The sequence below is a fragment of the Neoarius graeffei genome, chromosome 6 (assembly GCF_027579695.1).
Source record: "Neoarius graeffei isolate fNeoGra1 chromosome 6, fNeoGra1.pri, whole genome shotgun sequence".
In the NCBI taxonomy this organism is placed as follows: domain Eukaryota; kingdom Metazoa; phylum Chordata; class Actinopteri; order Siluriformes; family Ariidae; genus Neoarius; species Neoarius graeffei.
In genome coordinates this window covers 87,833,685-87,854,880 of record NC_083574.1, presented here as the reverse complement: position 1 = coordinate 87,854,880, position 21,196 = coordinate 87,833,685, and the positions used below count along the sequence as shown (strand labels likewise).

The window sequence follows — 21,196 nt, the reverse complement described above, 5'->3', positions numbered from 1 at the left end:
TATTCACTACACAACTAAAAACCATATCGAGTCAGTTTCAGGATTTAGTCGTTATTATTACATCACAGCGCTCTTGAGTTCTCAGCTCTGATTGGTTAGAAGATGCTGATTAATATTTTATCATTATTGTTTCCATAGCAACAGCTCGGTCAGAGAGACTTCTATAACGGATGCTCCATGTAATCCAAGACTAATAAGATTTTTAAAATGTGTTATGTGTGTACATATTCGTTCGTATAAAAGTTTTCTGACGAGATATTTATTTAACCTTCATGGAAGGAGTCTCCAGTGTCAGTACTTTAAAACAGTAAGACAGAACAAGTGCTATAACGCAAGTGAGAACCGTTTCATAGACATTCCTTTCCTCAACAATGCATTCTCAATCGGATTGAGGTCTGGACTTTGATTAGGCCGTTCCAAGACGTTTAAACGTTTCCCTTTAAACCACTCCAGTGTAGCTTTAGCAGTACGTTTAGGGTCATTGTCCTGCTGGAACGTGAACCTTCGTCCCAGTCTCAAACCTCTGGCTGACTCAAAGAATTGCCCTGTATTTAGTGCCATCCATCTTTTCTTCAGTCCTGACCAGCTTCCCTGTCCCTTCAGATGAAAAATATCCCCACAGCATGATGCTGCCACCACCATGCTTCACTGTAGGAATGATGTTCTCAGGGTGTTGGGTTTGTGCCACACATGGCATTTCCCATGATGGCCTCATTTGACCAGAGAATCTTCTTCCATGTAATGTAGAAGTCATTAGTGCCACATGCTGTTGGGCAAACTCCAAACATATTTTCTTAAGCAATGGCTTTTTTCTGGCCACTCTTCCATAAAACCCCGCCCACTCTGTGGAGCATACAGCTTAAAGTGATCCTGTGGACAGATCCTCCATGCTCCACCCTCTGCTGTGGATCTTTGTTGCATCTCTGATTAATGCCCTCCTTGCCCGGTCTGTGAGTTTTGGTGGGCGGGGCCTTCTCGTCAGGTTTGTAGCGATGCCATATTCTTTCCATTTTGCTATAATGGATTTAATGATGCTCCCTGGGATATTCAAAGTTTGGGATATTTTTTATAACCCAACCCTGATCTATACTTCTCCACAACTTTGACCTGTTTGGAGGCTCCTTGGTTCTCATGTCACTTGCTTAGTAGTGTAAATGAGTCAGGGTCCTTCGAGAACAGGTTGATTTATATATACACACACTGACATTATGTGACAGATCATGTGACTCTTTGATTGCACACAGGTGGATCTTAATCAACTAATTATGTGACTTATGAAGTGAATTGGTTGGACCAGCTCTTATTTAGGGGTTTCATAGGAAAGGGGGTGAGTACTTATGCACACTCCAGATTTCTTTTTTCTTTCATGTTTGTCTCACAATAAAACAACAAAGTGTTTGGCATGTTGTGTAAATCAAATGGTGCTAACCCTCCAAAAATCCATTTTAATTCCAGCTTGTAATGCGACAAAACAGGACAAACACCAAGGGGGATGAATACTTTTGCAAGACACTGTAAGCAGCACAACACAGTGATTTATTCCTTACTCAACTGAGTAAAATGCCATGTTGGGCCATGATATAATCCCTGTTGATGCAGCTTTACAGGATAATAGTCATTAATGCTTTTAGTCTGTTGTTTGTGGAGGCGATACTCCTTGACGACATTATTCCAGGTCAAACCGAAACCATGCCTAATCTACATAAATGTCAGGTAGGTATAGGTAGGGGTGCGGGTGGGCTACAAGTGTGTGTGTGTATGTGTGGTGTTTGTGTGTCATAGGACATAATGAGTAAGCTACTCTGGTTAAGGTGTGAATTCTATTCAGAGTGCAGAAAGTGCTACATTTCACTCTAACCGTAAATGACTCCTTACACCTTCACACCCTACTGGCCGATCTGTGGCGTCTATGAAAAGCACCAAGTTCCTGGTGGTGCACATCACGGACAACCTAACATGGACTGCTAACACCACCTCCCTTGTCAAGAGGGCACAGCAATGCCTACACTTCCTGCGACAGATGAGGAGAGTGGATTTTCCACCACCCCCCCGTCTTCACAACTTTTTACAAAGGCGCCATTGAGAGTCATTACCAGCAGCCTCTCAGTCTGGTACAGCAGCTGCTCTGTCTCCGACCGGAAGGCTCTCCAAAAAGAAAGGTGAAGACAGCAGAAAAGATCACCAGAACATCCCAAACACCCAGACAAGCTCTGTACCAGTCACGCTGCAGCAACAGAGCCATCAATATAATCAAAGGCCCCACCCGTCCTGCACACTATGTTTTCCCTTCGGGTAAACACTACTGAAGTTCACGGCGCAAGACTGCCAGACTCAGCAATAGCTTCTTCCCACAAGCCATCAAGATACTTAACACATTTAAAAAGTTCACATGAGCATGATGGACTCCGGACTGTTGGACCCACTAACATACACAGACTTAAAACTGACGACCCCCTTAACGCACATACAGATTGTTGAAATGCGGTCATCCTGTGCAATATCTTTTTGAATTTTAAAAACCTCAAACCTACTGAAAGACTTGTTTCTTGTCTGGATTTTCTAAATTAATACAAATACAGTGCCGTGCAATAATTCAATGCCATCACGATGCACTTTATCATCACCCACCAGTGTTATGGTTCTCCTCCATTTTTTGTGCAATGTTTGTTTGTGGCCCTACTGTCACTGTCTATTGGTCTACGTCGGTGTTTATAGTGCAATATGCATGTCTGTGTACGGTACCTCTCTAGTATGTTCATCTATTGTTGTCTTGTGTGCATTTACTGTAACGTTTATTGTACATACCAGCACATTGGAGTGTAGGGAAACGTAATTTCTTTCAGCCGAGCACTGCTTGTTGTATGGTCTGAATGACAAAGTTTGACTTTAGTAATAAGTATGTACCTCCATAACATCTCCCACTCATAGTTCAGTCCAGTTCCCCCCCCCCCCCCAATGTAGCATTAAAATAATTTATTCTTTCTCAATTAATTTTACATTTACTCTACAATGTACTTAATAAATACACATTAATTTATGAATAAATGAAAGACCTCGGGAACGCAGTGATCTATTAAACATTCTTTAAAAATAAAAACACAGAACCTCGCGTTTGCAGTGAACTGTTTACCCAGTTATTAGCTCACTGGGTTATAATGAGTGCAATAAACTAGTAAGTGAAAGATGCTATTTTTCACTCACTAGGTTCTCTTTTATTAAGTTTCTTTCACTCACTCTTTAATCTTTCCCTCACTAGTTTATCTTTTACTAGGTTATCTTTCCCTAACTAGTTTATTTCACTCAATAGGTAATACTTCACTCACTAGGCTATCTTTTACTAGGTTTCTTTAAATAACTAGGTAATCTTTTACAAGGTTTCTTTCAGAAGGTAATACTTCAATAACTAGGTTCTTTTACTAGATTTCTTTCCCCAACTTATTTCACTCACTAGGTACTCTTTTACGAGGTTTCTTTCAGTAGGTAATACTTCAGTAACTAGGTTCTCTTTCATGAGCTTTCTTTCCCTAACTAGTTTATTTCACTCATTAGGTAATACTTCAATAACTAGGCTATCTTTTACTAGGTTTCTTTCAGTAACTAGGTTATCTTTTACAAGGTTTCTTTCAGAGAGTAATACTTCAATAACTAGGTTCTTTTTTACTAGGTTTCTTTCATTAACTAGTTTATTTCACTCACTAGGTACTCTTTTACGAGGTTTCTTTCAGTAGGTAATACTTCAGTAACTTGGTGCTCTTTCACGAGCTTTCTTTCCCTAACTAGTTTATTTCACTCATTAGGTAATACTTCACTCACTAGGCTATCTTTTACTAGGTTTCTTTCAAAGGGTAATACTTCACTCACTAGGCTATCTTTTACTAGGTTTCTTTCAAAGGGTAATACTTCACTCACTAGGCTATCTTTTACTAGGTTTCTTTCAGAGGGTAATACTTCAATAACTAGGTTATCTTTTACTAGGTTTCTTTCAGAGGGTAATACTTCAATAACTAGGTTATCTTTTACTAGGTTTCTTTCAGTAGGTAATCAGAATTACTTTATTAATCCCCAGAGGGAAATTCAAATTTGCTACCAAGCTCCTGAATCAAAGAAGTAGTAAACATGTCTAAAAACAGAAGATAAAATCATCTGAAAAAAGAATAAAATAAAAATACTGCAATACTTCAATTACTAGGCTATCTTTCACAAGGTTTCTTACAATAACTAGGTTATATTTCACTCGTTAGGTAATCTTTCACGAGGTTTCTTTCACTCAGTAGGTAATACTTCAATAACTAGGTTATCTTTCCTTAACTAGTTTACTTCACTCACTAGGTAATTTTCCCCCCTCACTAGGTTATCTATTACTAGGTTTCTTTCACTCAGTTTGTTGTCCTTCACTCATTAGGTTATAATGAGTAAAATAAACTAGTGAGTCAAATGTTCTCTTTCAATCACTATTTTATCTTTCACTTACTAGGTTATGCTTTCCTCATTAGATTATCCTTTAATCAAGTTTTCCTCCAGACTTTTCAACTTAAAAAGGATGTTTAGTCCTGACCGAATGAACGGTTTAGATAAAAAGTTATGGCAGAGGTTTGAACCCCACTAACCCTGTGAAACTTATTAAACTTTACTCAAGTTTAGCCCCGTCTACTTTACACTGACAGGAAAGATATTGTGTCAGGTTAAGTGGAGGCATTCGAAAGCCACCAAATGGCCTATAATTTGTAGCTGTAAAAAACATTGTGGACCCTGAGATCAACATCAGACCCCGTTACAAACAGGCTGTTAGCTTTCCAGGTAAATTACGAGACGTTCAGGGAGGAACTTGTCTTTGTTGTTACTCAATACAAATATTAAGTTTTTATTAGTGTATTAACTTTTTCTTTACCGAAGGAGGAGTTTTCTGAGGAGGACATGCATGACTGTGTTAGGAGTGGGGTTTATGGCTTTTCTGTGAGCTACCGTAATGAACATGTGGCCAGCAGTACTTCCTCACACTTTGGTTAATTTTTTTTACAACTCAGTCTTGCGTCACTTTAAACTCACACGTTCTCGACCATGCAAAGCATCCACACGACTTTCATGCATCGTTATCAGAGTTAGGAGCTTATTTATAGGAGGTGCAATGAAGTTGCTCTCGTTTGTTGGAAGGTTTGCAAGTCTTGCATGAGGTCGGGTTGCAGAAGAGCATGAAGCAGATGAAGAGTAAAAGTAACAACGTGCTGGACTTGACAAAGAAGTGCAATGAGTAAGAGGAAATGATCTGGGTTTCTGTACTAACACTAACCTCATGCCCACCCACCCACCCACACACTTTTTTTGAAACCGGAAGACTGTTTAGATTACACCATGCACACTACTATTCTGCAAACTAAGGGGGCTCAAAGAAACCACTAAACACTCGACCCCACAGTGCTGCAGTCTTCCTGCACCATTTTACTATTTTTTTTCCCCCCATACTTGCTTAATGTAATCAACTTTTTGGCATTGAAACCAGAGTGTGAAAGAATGAAAAGTGAGCAAGTTTCAGCACGTACAGATTCTTAGCTGAGCACTTTATCACGTCCCAGCTGCAGTATGGGTCTCGGGCCATCACACACAAATCGCAGTGTTCCCCGTACATGCTGCAGTTCTGCACATCGATCTGGACCACCTCGGTGCTGGAGCTCACAAAGAGCTTTTTCTGTCAGAACAAAAAAATAAATAAATAATAATAAAAAAAAAAATACACTACAGATGCAGGAAGTACAGTACACAGCTGAAGAAACAGTTCTGCTTTAACAGGAACACTCACTCAGTGGGCCGTAGCACAGTAGTGAAAGACTGAATGCATAAACGCACATTAATTTGAATAAATCTGAAAAGAGAACGAGTATTTTGTCTTTATGGAAAACGTTTTAGGTCTGGATTAATGAAATGGCGTACTGCCTCTCTTTTTAAAAAAAAAAAAAAAAAAAAACTTACAGTGCCTTGCAAAAAGTATTTATCCCCCTTGGTGTTTGTCCTGTTTTGTCGCATTATAAGCTGGAATTAAAATGGATTTTTGGAGGGTTAGCACCATTTGATTTACACAACATGCCTACCACTCGTATGAAACCCCTAAATAAGAGCTGGTCCAACCAATTCACTTCATAGGTCACATAATTAGTTGATTAAGATCCACCTGTGTGCAATCAAAGTGTCACATGATGTCTGTATAAATCAACCTGTTCTGGAAGGACCCTAATTCTGCAACACAACTAAGCAAGCAACAGGAAAACCAAGGAGCCACCAAACAGGTCAGAGACAAAAGTTGTGTAGAAGTATAGATCAGGGTTGGGTTATAAAAAAATATCCCAAACTTTGAATATCCCATGGAGCACCATTAAATCCATTATAGCAAAATGGAAAGAATATGGCACCACTACAAACCTGACAAGAGAAGGCCCCGCCCACCAAAACTCAGACCCGGCAAGGAGGGCATTAATCAGAGATGCAACAAAGACACCAAAGAGAACACTGAAGAAGGAACTGCAAAGATCCACAGCGGAGATGGGAGGATCTGTCCATAGGACCACTTTAAGCCGTACACTCCACAGAGTGGGCGGGGCTTTATGGAAGTGTGTCCAGAAAAAATCATTGCTTAAAAAGAATCACGTTTGGAGTTTGCCTAACAGCATGTGGCAGACTCCCCAAACACATGTAAGAAGATTCTCTGGTAAAAATGAGACAAAAATGGAACTTTTTGGCCATCATGGGAAACGCCATGTGTGGCGCAAACCCAACACCCTCAGAACACCATTCCTACAGTGAAGCATGGTGGTGGCAGCATCATGCTGTGGGGATGTTTTTCATCTGCAGGGACAGGAAAGCAGGTTAGGACTGAAGGAAAGATGGCTCGCACTAAATACAGGGCAATTCTTTGAGTCAGCCAGAGATTTGAGACTGGGACGAAGGTCCATGGTCCAGCAGGACAATGACCCTAAACATACTGCTAAAGCTACACTGGAGTGGTTTAAAGGGAGACATTTAAATGTCTTGGAATGGCCTAATCAAAGCCCAGACCTCAATCCAATTGAGAATCTGTGGCATAACTTGAAGATTGCTGCACACCAACGCAACCCATCTAACTTGAAGGAGTTGGAGCAGTTTTGCCTTGAGGAATGGGCAACAATCCCAGTGGCTAGATGTGCTAAACTAAAAGAGACACACCCCAAGAGGCCTGCAGCTGTAACTGTAGCAAAAGGTGGCTCTATAAAGTATTGACTTTGGGAGGGGTGAATACATATGCACACTCCAGATTTCTGTTTTTTTCCATCTTATTTGTTTGTGTCACAATAAAATAATAATGTGCACCTTTAAAGTGGTAGGCATGTTGTGTAAATCAAATGGTGCTAACCCCCCAAAAATCCACTTTAATTCCAGCTTGTAATGCAGCAAAACAGGACAAACACCAAGGGGGATGAATATTTTTGCAAGGCACTGTATGTTGAGTTCATAAGTGCTGCAAAAGAAAAGCGTGAGCACAAGTTTGGATTAATTCAAGAGAGCAAAACAGGCTCTGAGTGGGAGGGGCATACTCCTCTCACTCCTGTCAATCACGGAGCTGCTAACCAATTGTAAGCATCTATGAGCTCATGTATGCAGAAGATGGCGGATGGCGCTTTCCTCCGAGTGCGTCATTTACAACCGGTCTGTGGTGGGTTTCCCAAAAGCTTCTTAATGCTAAGAGCATCTTAACTTGGAAAGAGTGTTCATTGTGCTGCTTGCGCTACCATTTAACGATGGTCTTTGTGCTACGATGCTTTTGGGAAACTCACTGTGTGGTTAAAAAGACTGGACACCCAAATTTTAATTAAATAAAATGCAAAAGTTTTTTTTTTAAAACAAACTGGCATCTTTAATATAAATTAGTACACGTACACTTAAGTTATTCCACAAAATCGAGTCATACATGAGCTGATAGCTGACGATAGCCATGTACGACGAGATTGAGTGGAATAACTTATTCTATCCACATTCACTGGATTTTGAGAAATGGAGCATTTTTATTTTGATTTTTTTTTGCAAATTCGATCAATAAAAACTTTATACAAAACGTCCGACAAAAATCACTTCTGAAAACCGGCGAAACGACAGGAGCAATTTGTGAAAAATGCTATAATTCTTCAAAAATAAAACATTACCATGCAATACTTTTATTCCATATTTTGTTGCTTTTTTTTTGTATTTTTTAGGGTTTTGTTTTCGAGTAGAGTTTTTATTTCGTCCTCAGTTGGTTCAGCAACACGCTCCGCCATTCTGTTTTTCTCTCACGGTATACGAGCTGATATCCTAGTAGTAGAGTAGCCAACCAGAGCATGCGATTGCTCATATCCAGTGAATGTGAATAGAATATTATAATATATAATTACACTTCAGCCTCACCTCAGGTAAAGAGTAATCGGGTAACTCCAGTACACGACATTCCTGTTACCTAGATTACGACCAACCAAAATCCGAAGGAGAAAGAACTCTCTAATCTAATCACCCTTATGTCTGACACGGTTAAAGTGATTCTCGTTTTTATCATTTCATATCAACTGTAGTGCTCAGGAGATGTTTCTGAGTCACTTACGGTTCTACTGTCGAGCAGCATGCTGGAGATGTGCGTCCCGGGTTGGAAGGGCTCGTACTCTGCGATGATGAAGGGTTTACCATCCTGCTCCAGGATTTTATGGATGCTGCCATTTTCTAAGGAGAGAAAACAAAAGCAAAAAGGTTTATTGACTAATATAGTCTCTTTACAGTTCTTACATACACTCACCGTTCACTTTATTATTAGGAACACCCATCCATCCACCTGCTGTTTTATACAGTCCTCTAATCAGCCAATCCCTTGAGAGCAGCACGATCATACATCAAATCATGCAGATAAAAATCAAGAGCTTTGGGTAATTAATGTTCACAATGTTCAAACATCAGAACGGGAAAAATTTGTGATCTCACAATGAAGTGTGACTTTCACTGTGGCATGGGTGTTGGTTTGAGCCAGATGAATATTTTTGGCTTGAATATTCCAGAAACTGCCGATCTCCTGGGGTTTTCACACACAAACAAACAGTCTCTAGAGTTTACACAGACAGAATGGTGCGAAAAACAAAAAACAAACATCGAGTGAGTGAGTGAGTGAGTGAGTGAGTGAACGAGCGACAGTTCTGTGGGTGGAAACAAACGCCTTGTTGATCAGAGAGGGTCAGAGGAAAATGGACAGATTGGTTCAAGCTTTCTTTTTTGCCAGGAAGGAAGGATATAGTAACTCATAGCAACTCTTTACAACCGTGGTGAGCAGAAAAGCATCTCAGCATGGAACAGAAAACAGAACAGCACATGGGGTTCCACTCCTGCAGCCAAGAACAGGGATCTTAGAATCAACAACAAGTTCCAATTAAAGTGGCCGGTGTGTGTGTACACACTATTTCTATGCGTCAGAGGCGTGATGTGATGAATTTTTGCTTCCACATACAAACGTGTACGGTATGTTGTTCTCTGAAATTCATTATAAACGGTGTTCTTTACTGTAACATGCATCATGACATCGTGGGATAATAATACAGGATCATGAGAGACACTTCTATGATACACAGCATGCATCACGATAAACAGAAAACTATAAGCAAGTTTTGCATTAAAAAAGGGCCGATAAATACAATTGGATTTTTTTAATACAAATAAATCATAAATTAAAAAAAAAAAAATGGGTAAAGTCCACACATTTATGAAGTTTAAAGAATGTTAAATAAAATAAATAAATAAAAATTAGATAAATAGATACAATAATTTAGATTTTTTTTTTTTTGGGGGGGAATTATGTTTAAGCTAGCAGTTTTTTTTTTTTTAGTTTTTTTGCAAAACTCTGGGTTGTCCCCAGACTTCCATGTCAAATTTGGTGAAGATCTGTCGAGAAATGGTGACGTTAACCCAAGACAAACAAAAATCCAAACATCTACCATGCAGGGGCCCTCCAGGGACCCCCTGGGGCCCAAATCTGGAATTTCTGAGTTCTGCCAAATTGTGGCCATCTCCTGTACCTACGTGCCAAGTTTAGTGAAGATCTGTTGAGAATGTGTGTTGGTAAATGTAACATGAAAGGCATTGAGGGAGGGGGTGGGTGGATGTTGTGCCCCCCAGGGACCTCCCTGGGGCCCGTACATGAATTTTTGTTTATTTCTGCAAAATTCTTGGTCATCCCCGGACCTACTTGCCAAATTTGGTGAAAATCCGTCGAGAAATGGCGACGTTAGCTCAAGACAAAAACAAAAACTTTGCCGCTTATTATATAGATAAGTACCAAATTAAATCAGCTGCTTTCAGGTAGTTTGGAATTATTTTTAAACAATCTTATAAAAAGACATGTACAATGTCCACAATATCTCAAACATGTATCGTGACATGATTTATCACAATATCTCTATCTCAAGCGTGAGAGAGAGGTTGCTGAGGAAACGTTGGTTTATAGCTACCATAATGTAAGTGATAACATTAAATAACTTGTTTCATGGACACGATATACACAGTTGTGGTCAGAAGTTTACATACAGTGACATGAATGTCATCTTGGATATGAATGTTATGGCAATATTTGGGCTTTCAGTAATTTCTTTGAACTGTTCTTTTTCTGTGGCAGAATGATTGTACAGCATACAGCTTTAATAAAAAAAAAAAACTAGAATTTGGTGCACAAGTTTTAATTTTCTTTGGATTTTCTGAAATCAACACAGAGTCAAAATTATATACAGGGTCAAAAACTGACATACGCTCACTTAGATTATTAATTCAGAGATGCTGAAACTTCCAAAATGTCTCTTATCTTGCCAAGGCCGAGGTCTCTTAACTTCCTGTTAGTGACTGTGAAGGAAATTTAGTGAATGAACAGTCCCATTCTCTGTGTTTCTGTGTCCTTGGCTCAACGGCTGGTGATAAGCAGGCTGCCTTGTTTATGTCTGACCACGCGTCCGCGGCGCTTAAAGGGGTACCAAATATAATATATACAGTTGCTGATGTGACAAAGTAACGTATTCTTAAGTATTCTATCAAATTTATATACTAGAAAACAACGAAATATCTTGGTAATTGTAAATATAATACTTTATACGCTAAACCGCACAAGAGTCGCCATTTTTAAAAGACCGTGACGTCAGCGCTACCCACTGCGCTAGCAGAACTCTCCGAAATAGAGGAGATAAGCGTGTAATCATGGTGTTGGGCGCATCAAGTGAAAGCGACAGCTCTGTCGAATCATACGAAGAGATCCCGCAAGACACACTGCAAGCAGGCTATGGCTTAGAAGGGTACCAGTTTGAACCTAGGAGCGGTACTCTCGACTCCGGTGATGAAATAAGAGAAGAAAGCTTGGATGACGGTGAGGATGAGACCAGGCCCGGCACCAGGAACAGTTTACTAAGGGGGCAATTAGAAATCGCAAGGGGGCAAATATTTTTCATATATTGTGTAGTAGTGATGGAGGTCTGACAACGTGTTTCAAACAATTAACTGCGCCAACCACAAAACCACGGCCCCGAGGTTGCTTTAGTACGGGAAAATCATGTGACATATTACCAGGGCAGTTGCGCTTTATCAACACCCGTGCCCACCTGTTAACCCTCCCCTCCAATTTTCTCACAGACACGCGTTACAACCGGAAAGATGCCAAACATAAAACAACACACACAAATCTACAGGCAAGTCCTTTAAATTTAAAATACATACAAATAGCTCCGCAGCATGAAAACAAAACGTCAGTGCAAGTCTAAGGTACTTGGCTCGGCGGCCAAAATCATAATTAAAAAAAAATCAACAGACCCCGCGGCTGCACCAGTAATAGCCTTCCTGACTCGCACTGAGTCAACGCTAACCACTTAAGCCGCGATCCCAGTTTAGGCGTGTAGGGGACAAAACACTCTGAAGTGATGAATTTTCACCCCCGCTGCATGGGGGGGGGTGACGTCAACGACACATATTCTTACGCTATTTGCGCACAAAGCGGACCATATATGAACACATACACCAACATAAACAGAGATCAACTTAGCCTACAAAGAAAGAAAATGGATTCACAGTATTGTGATTGAATTCGTTTAATTCGGTGGGGGAAAGACTACTCCCGTAAACTGACTGCATATTGCAGAGACAGTGCACTTGTAAGTGTAGACTACGTGTAAAACCCCCGCCCGCATGACCCCTCCCCTTGTCCTTATCACAGGTCTGTGTGTGCGCGGCTGTGTCAGCATTTCACACATACACCCACAATAACAATTAAGAAAACAATTAAGTGATCCGAGTCTCCGTTGAGGGGACGGGGCTGTAGCCACGAGGGGGCGACGCCCCCTTTCGCCCCCCCACGGCGCCGGGCCTGGATGAGACTGATGCTGACCATGGGCATGGCGAGCGTGGGGCAGAGCGTCTGCGTGCAGGTGACACGGCGTGGTGCTCGTGCGGAAAATGTAACGTGGAGTTGCTCACGAGTCCAGCAGAATTTATTTGCTGCAATGAGATAGGCGCCACCCGTGGACTTGCGAAATCGTCGCAAGAGGCAGAAACAGGTATTTCACACGTGCTATTCCCAACCTCAATGAGCCAACACAACTGGGCACATACATACGTCATGAGTGTTACGCAGAGAAAATGAACGTGCATTCTGATTGGATAAAATTAATATCATGGCGGGCTGTTCAAACTGCGGAAATAGTTTGCTCGAGCTACTTTCAAAACACTATAACTTTCCAACCTTAGAACAAAAAACTTTTGTAAGTCTTGAATAAGGTTCGTTAATGTGTGTTTTATTGTTATATTTACTCTATATATTGCCCTCTGTTCCCCTTTAATTAGAGCACACCGGTTTGTCTGCTTTAACAAAGAGCCGATGTCTAACTTCAAGGCCAAGCCTCGAGCCAACTGCGTACAGATACGAACAGTAGGCAAATGCCATTAGAGTATAATAGATAACAGCCACAAAGACAACTCCGAGTGCGCACTCCCAGCCCAGCACCACTTCAGGTGGTGTCTTCTCTTTTTTCCCTGTTTATATCCCTGTTTTATAAGATCCACTCTAATAAATAACTAAAAAGACAACTGCCAAGCGTTCTGAGGTGTTTATTAGAAGCATTACATGATCATGATTGATTACAGCCAGTAGCTTCTCTGTGCCTTCATAAAAAGGGTTTTTACAGCACTCATTGGATTGACCAACACAGTAAAATGGGAAAGTCCAAGGAGCTCAGTGCAGATCTGAGAAAGAGGATCACAGATGTACGCAACTCCGGAATGTCTCTTGGAGCCATTTCTAAACAACTGCAAATCCCAAGATCGGTTCAAACAATTGTATGCAAGTTATTGTGAGGTGTAGTCACTTTGCTTCAAGAGAACCCAAACTGTCATCCTCAGCTGAAAGGAAATTGGTTTGGATGGTCAGGAACAACCTGGGAACCACCATGGCACAGCCCTGAAATGAACTGGAAGCTGATGGATCACTGTCTACAGTTCAGATCACCATGGACTAAGAGGCTGCTATCCAAGAGAAAACCCCCTGCTCCAAAATTGACACCTTCAAGCTTAACTAAAGTTTGAAGCTGACCACACGGACAAAGAAAAAGCCTTCTGGAGAAAAGCTGTATGGTCAGATGAGACAAAGATTGAGTTGTTTGGCCACAATGACCACCATGTACAGAGGGACACTGTACCAGCTGGTGGTGGTAGGATCATCATGCTCTGGGGCTATTTTACTGCTGGAGGAACTGGCTCATTGCACAAAGTGGATGGAATAATGAAGGTGGACTACCTCAGAATTCTTCAGCATAAACCATCAGAAACTTGAACACAACTTGGGAGTTACAACAGGACAATGAACCCAAACATGCAAGGTGACTGATGAAACGCTGATGATGAAACCAAAAACACGATATCTTGGAAACTTTTTGAGTCTTACTGTATACAATGCACATCTGTGATCAGTGAAGGAGGTCACAACTGTCTGATGGAACAGCAGATTCACTGGGTGATGGGGGTCAATATTTGGTGTCAGTGTGTAGCACAACCATAAATGTACACTTAGCAAGAAGATACAGTGGATTTAAAAAAAAAAAAAAAAAAAAAAAAAAGTGTACACACCCCATTAAAATGATCGGTTTAACTGATGTAAAAGGGAAAAAAAAAAACCCACACACACGATAAATTATTTCAAAACTTTCCCCACCTTTAAATGTGACCTATAACCTGTACAATTCAATTGAAAAACAAACAAATCTGTTCGGGGGAAAACAAAAATAAAAATGTACAATAAGCTGGTTGCATAAGTGTGCACACCCTTAAACTAATATTTTGTTGAAGCACCTTTTGATTTAAATTACAGCATTCAGTCTTTTTGGGTCGGAGTCTATCAGCTTGCCGCATCTAGACTTGGCAATATTTGCCCACTCTTCCTTGCAAAAGTGCTCCAAATCTGTCAGACTGCGAGGGCGTGTCTTGTGCACAGCCCTCTTCAGGTCACCCCACAGACTTTCAATTGGATTTAGGTCTGGGCTCTGGCTGGGCCGTTCCAAAACTTTTTGGGGTTCATTGTCGTGCTGAAAGATGAAACTCCTCTTCGTCTTCAGCTTTCTAGCAGACACCTGAAGGTTTTGGGCCAAAATTGACTGGTATTTAGAACTGTTCATAATTCCCTCCACCGTGACTAAAGCCCCTGTTCCAGCTGAAGAAAAACAACCCCAAAACATGATGCTGCCACCACCATGCTTCACCATGGGTATGGGGTTCTTTTGGTGATGCGCAGTTTTGTTTTTGCGCCAAACATACCTTTTGGAATTGTGGCCAAAAAGTTCAACCTTGGTTTCATCAGACCAGAACACATTTTCCCCACATTCTTTTGGGGGAGTTGATGTATATTTTTTTTTGCAAAATTTAGCCGGGCCTGGATGTTTTTCTTTGACCCGACCTCATAGTCCAGACATATGGAGAATACGGGAGATTGCGGTCACATGTAGTACACAACCAGTACTTGCCAGAAATTCCTGCAGCTCCTTCAGTGTTGCTGTAGGCCTCTTGGCAGCCTCCCTGACCAGTTTTTGTCTTGTCTTTTTATCAATTTTGGAGGGACATCCAGTTCTCAGTAATGTCACTGTTGTCCCATATTTTCTCCGCTTCTTGATGATGGTCTTCACTGTGCTCCATGGTATACCAGCCAGAGCCCAGACCTAAATCCAATTGAAAATCTGTGGGGTGACCTGAAGAAGGCTGTGCACAAGAGATGCCCTCGCAATCTGACAGATTTGGAGCGCTTTTGCAAGGAAGAGTGGGCAAATATTGCCAAGTCTAGATGCGGCAGGCTGATAGACTCCAACCCAAAAAGACCGAATGCTGTAATTAAATCAAAAGGTGCTTCAACAAAGTATTAGTTTAAGGGTGTGCACACTTATGCAACCAGCTTATTGTACATTTTTTGTTTTTCCCCCCAAACAGATTTGTTTGTTTTTCAATTAAATTGTACAGGTTATAGGTCACATTTAAAGGTGGGAGAAGTTGAGATTATTCATCGTGGTCTCGTGGTTTGTTTTTTACATCAGAAAAACCTATAATTTTAACAGGGTGTGTACACTTTTTATATCCACTGTATAAGAATACCGACAAAGAACGAGGACGACTATGAAATAATTACGCATGAACTTTAAACTCAACCAAAGAACATAATTTTAGGAGTCGTTTGATATTCATTAGAAAAAAGCCAGTAGTTTGAGCTTGGAGGTTTATCGCAGTAAACCAGTGTGTATTTTGAAATATTCAAATTTTTCAAGACAAAATTGTTATTCGGGAAAAAAGTACAAAGTCTGGAGGCATCAACATTGCTTCATTTGACTTGTAAAACTCAGAGAACATAAAAATCCCCTTGCGTTTCCCACAGTTGTGTTTTGAATGACTAAATGATGAAATATTTTCCTGGAGCCACCCAGTGCGTGACTGAATAAAATCTTAGCTCAGAAAGATTAGGGTTGAAATATCAGGAATAAACACCATGTTGTGTAATAAATTCGTACCAAATCTTCACTGCTCTCAGTATTGTACTGTATGAACATCATTATTTGGCAAACACTGCCAGATAAGCTTGCACAGAAATAAAGGTACCTTTATTTGTTGGTACCATGAAGGCTACATCTTTTGTATGTTTATTGTGAAAATTTAACCTAAAAAGCTTTGCAGTAGTTTAAGGGCCCGGTCCCACAACACCGGTAACTATAACTATACCTATGACTACAACTCTGACTGTCCCTCTGCCTGAATTTAGTTCCAGTCTGGAGCAGAAACACCGCAACTATAATCCCGACTATATTATCACTTGGTGCTGACACTCAGGGAAATAAACGCATGCAACTTAGGAATAGTCATGGAAGGTTTTTCCAAGTAGCAGCACATTATTCCGGGTCATACTGTACAGCTTGGGCTTCAAACCAACCCATGTACACACTCCAGTGGTTGATAAAACACGGATAGATCACGGATTCCGGAAATATAATAAAAAAGGATACAAAATATGGAGTGGTTACGGATTTTAATACGGATGCCAATAATTTACGGATTGGTCACAGACGTTTCAGTAAATTACAGATTGGTTACCAATTTCAGACGGATGATGCATCATGGATTTAAAAAAAAAAAAAAAAATCAGGAAGTCTGATACAATTAAAATGTTTGGACTGCTGAAGTTCGTAATTAAAATATTTCACCTGCATTTATATGTTGACTTTATTAATTTACTATTGACATTTCACGGAAAAATATCACATATCCGTGAATAAAAGATCCGTGCTTTGGATTATATTTTTTAATTTTCTGTGACTTCATGATGCAACAAGGATGTATAAAGATGCCTGGGGAAAAATAGCACGTGCTCAGATAACATCACATGTAAACAATTAGCTGATTGGTCAGATGTTTGATCGGATCAGGTCCAGGTCTGGAAAAATGGCTCCAGAAGTAATCTCACCGATATGGATAAACCCAGGCCTGGGCTATAGGGATCGTTACTGGTCTGGTGTAAGCACCGACCACATAAACTGCAGGGGACTGATTTATTTATAGTTATAGGTATAGTGGGACCTTAAGGTACCTTCAGGAATACTAGTCTGAAAGCTGATTAAAGGAACGTCATACATTTTCCCAGGTTATTAACAAAAAAAACCACCCACACACTACAAAAGATGTACCCTTCATGGTAGCAACTTGGCGACAAAGAAAAGTTTTTGATCCGACCCTAAAAGTACAGGAACATACTGTAATTTGTACAAAAGTATCCTCTTAAAATGACTTCTTGATCCTGGTCCGGACCTCAGAATATCAGAAACACTGGGCGTGGTGTGGGAATACAACCTGGGTGGAGTTCTCACTGTGTCTGCATGGGTTTCCATCCCAGCTGATGAACTGGCTACGCTAAATTACTCCTAATGGAGTGTGTGAACATATGGCGTCCCATACAGAGCGTATTCCCATCTCACACCCAGTGTTCCCAGGAGAACCTGCGGCTCCACCGTGATCCAGAACTGAATTACTGAAGCTGAAAGAACAAATGCTTGAAATATCAGGAGCATGAAAATCAGACTTCCTCGTAGAAAGAGTTTGAAAACTTGCTCAATTGTGAGGTCTGTACAGCAGGTTTCCTGCGTATCAATGACATGTTTCTGGTTCAGTTCAAATGTACTGTTCAAAGTTTGTAACTAATGATGCAGACGCTTTATTTTGCAGCATGAAATGCCAACGACAGGAAATTAATCTTTGTGTAGAACTGAACATGCTCAACAGAACAGATTCACAAGCATTTTTATTCGATCCACATTCACGGGATATGAGCAATCGTGCGCTCTGATTGGCTACTCTACAACTAGGATATCAGCTCATATCCTTGACTTGCAAGTGACGTCAAAGCAAAATAGAAACCCGGATGTCGGCCATGTTGGTGGATATACAAATGCGGGGTCAAGCGACATACAAAACATAGTCACGCATTTTTCAGCTGCTTTTTACATGATCATGTAATTAGCGATGCTATATCTTTGTGCTATATATGGTTGTGGTCACAATAGTACTCATGACCGTGGCACGTTCCGATTTTTTAGAACTGGGTCCTTGATTCGGAAAGAAGGCGAGGAAACTCGGAGGCTTAGTAAAGAGAGGAGATGAGCACGGCTGAACATCGGCAGCGCTGATCTAACAGAGGCTAAAACCAAAACAGCTCGTGTTTGCAGTAATCATTTTCTCAGGTGAGATTCAAAAGTTTTCTCGATAATATCATGGAAGAATTTTATTTCGTGTTGATAGAATTTTGCTGTAAAATGAGCACTCTTGTCGTGGTTCACTCGGTCGTTGTTATAATTTTAAAGGACATGGGACATGAAACATAAATGCACGCTATATCAGTTTCTTTCCATTAAAAATATGAAATAATTGCATCAACAAATACAAAATTATCTATTAAATTCAGCAAAATTGTTATATTCGTGATGATTATATGGCATTTCTGCTCGAGCTCCGATATGCATATTTTACAACCGGAAGAGCCGCTGTCACGTGATCATACGTCACAAAAACTTTCGGGTACAGCACAAGTGTGAATCGTGATGATGACGAATGCGACAAAATAGTTTTTGTGTCTTGGATGACAAGAAAATTGTTACGTTTTTAGAGTGTTTAACGTACATTGAACATCATGGTGTATTGCGACCTCCCAGTCAGTCAGACGCGCTGTCACTCCTGTTAGCAATGTAGCTAGGCTCAGTATGGCCAATGGTATTTTTTGGGGCTGTAGTTAGATGCGACCAAACTCTTCCACGTTTTTCCTGTTTACATAGGTTTATATGACCAGTGACATGAAACAAAGCTCAGTTACACAAATTGAAACGTGGTGATTTTCTATGCTATGGAAAGTCCGCACTATAATGACAGGCGTACTAACACCTTCTGCGCGCTTCGGCAGCGCACTGATACCTTCACTCGGAGTTGTACCATTATTTTTTAGACAGGGCGGACGGACCAGGGCATTCGCCCGCCTGGCCGTGCCTGACAAGGAGCGCTCTCGGCCGGCTTGGGAGGCAGACGGCAGCCCTCCTGGAAGTGTGGTTTTACCATGGGCCTCATGCGGTAAGGATTAGTATTATAATTTTGGGTGTATCAATTATTGATTATCATAATTCTGACTCGTTTCGCCATTTTGAATGTTTTCATCTCGGACTCTGGAAGCATTGTATCTCAATCAATCTCGAAAAATATCAGCAAAAAAAAAAAAACTAGCTTGCAACGGACTTTAGCTAGATCTATGATGAACTTTCAATGTATGATACAAAAATAATACTTCTTTCAACAGATCATTAGCCTTTGAGCAGAATTGTTTTTAACTTACCAGGAAGTGTTATCGAGCCGACCGCTTTCAGTTTCATGGGGATTGAATGAACTCTCACTCTCAGAATCATCTGACCCGTCAGAGTAAAGACAAGATCCATGTTCATGTGAATTTCCAGCTATCGGTTCGAATTGATAGGGTCTAACTTCACATCTCTGTGAAACATCGGGAATGTCACTGTCGATGGTGTCCATTTCGGTAACCTGTTTACATTAGATTCCCAAGCGCTGGCTCCTTGGAAAGTTTTTGTGACGTCACGGGTCACGTGACCACCTAGCTAATTAACAAATCATTGTTTTACGCTGGGCGGCACGGTGGTGTAGTGGTTAGCGCTGTCGCCTCACAGCAAGAAGGTCCTGGGTTCGAGCCCCGGGGCCGGCGAGGGCCTTTCTGTGTGGAGTTTGCATGTTCTCCCCGTGTCCGCGTGGGTTTCCTCCGGGTGCTCCGGTTTCCCCCACAGTCCAAAGACATGCAGGTTAGGTTAACTGGTGACTCTAAATTGACCGTAGGTGTGAATGTGAGTGTGAATGGTTGTCTGTGTCTATGTGTCAGCCCTGTGATGACCTGGCGACTTGTCCAGGGTGTACCCCGCCTTTCGCCTGTAGTCAGCTGGGATAGGCTCCAGCTTGCCTGCGACCCTGTAGAACAGGATAAAGTGGCTAGAGATAATGAGATGAGATTGTTTTACGCTGATGTATAAAAAAGTTGAATAATGTGATGATTTTCACATTTTTGACACCCTGCAGTGATTTAGATGGCATTTCTTATGTCCTTTATACATAATTATACCCAGAAAAAAAAAATCCATGTCCCATGTCCTTTAACACATGTATTACCGTTTCGCTTCTCGGAGCGCCAGCAAAATTATACGATAGAAACAATCCAGACTGGGCGCCTGCTCAGAAAACGGGCTATGTTTCGTCCAAGGTCGGACTCGATTCTTCGGCAGCCAAACCAGATAGAACGTGATATCTGGGTACTCGATGGTCAGTAGAAGCGTCTTATCTTCAGAAAAGTCTGACTTTTTTAAATAATATGGATCAAACCCAGACATATCTCTCTTCTCTTTGTCTCAAATCTTCGCTCGAGCGTTCAAATCGTCGTAATAATGAGAAAATTCAGCATTGTTTACAGACACACTTTCAGCTGCTGCCATCCAAGTTGCTTTGTAGATCCACCATCATGGCAGATGCTCATGACGTACCAGTAGCACATTTTGATCATGTGGTTGCAAGTCATCTATACCATGAGTAGAGAGGGAAAAAAAAAAAAAATGGCAGAGCGCATCAAGTCAGATATATCACCTTGTCATCAAGTATTTAAAAGAAACAGAAATAGCTAAAAGAATATTAGTTTGTTTTTTTGGTTCTCCCCCCCAATATCTCCTGTTCCACACTCCAGCCCAGTCAGTGGTGGTAATGAACCTTTAAGTTGGTTTGCAAACCGCCAAAAAAAAAAAAAAAAAAAAAAAAAAAAAACTCAAGAAGAAAAACAAGCTGGCAGAGGGTGTTACTGAACCAACCACGGATAAAATAAAAACTCTACTCGAACCCCCCCCCCCAAATTACAAAATTGTCGTCATTTCACCGGTTTGTTTACATTCTAAGCGGAAATGATTGTTGGACATTCTGTAAAACTTTTTATTTACCAAATTTTCAAAAAAATAAAAATGCTCCGTTTCTTAAAATCCAGTGAATGTGGATAGAATAAAACAGTTATTCCACTCAATCTCGTCATACATGGCTTACAGACAACTCGGTGCTACGCGCCTCGTCGGCTATCAGCTCGTTTACGACTCGA

The 21,196-nt window shown here is 40.8% G+C and overlaps 1 protein-coding gene across 1 annotated transcript in view; it reads right to left on the bottom strand.

Moving 5' to 3' along the window:
• The window catches only part of LOC132888339 (semaphorin-7A), a 108,135-nt gene that overhangs the window by 11,311 nt on the left and 75,628 nt on the right, over window positions 1–21,196 (bottom strand). The window contains exons 12-13 of the mRNA XM_060924395.1: window positions 8,597–8,712; window positions 5,538–5,683 (exon numbers count right to left, since the gene is read on the bottom strand). Of these exons, the coding sequence (XP_060780378.1) occupies window positions 5,538–5,683; window positions 8,597–8,712 (262 nt within the window). The remainder of the gene's footprint in view (window positions 1–5,537; window positions 5,684–8,596; window positions 8,713–21,196) is intronic.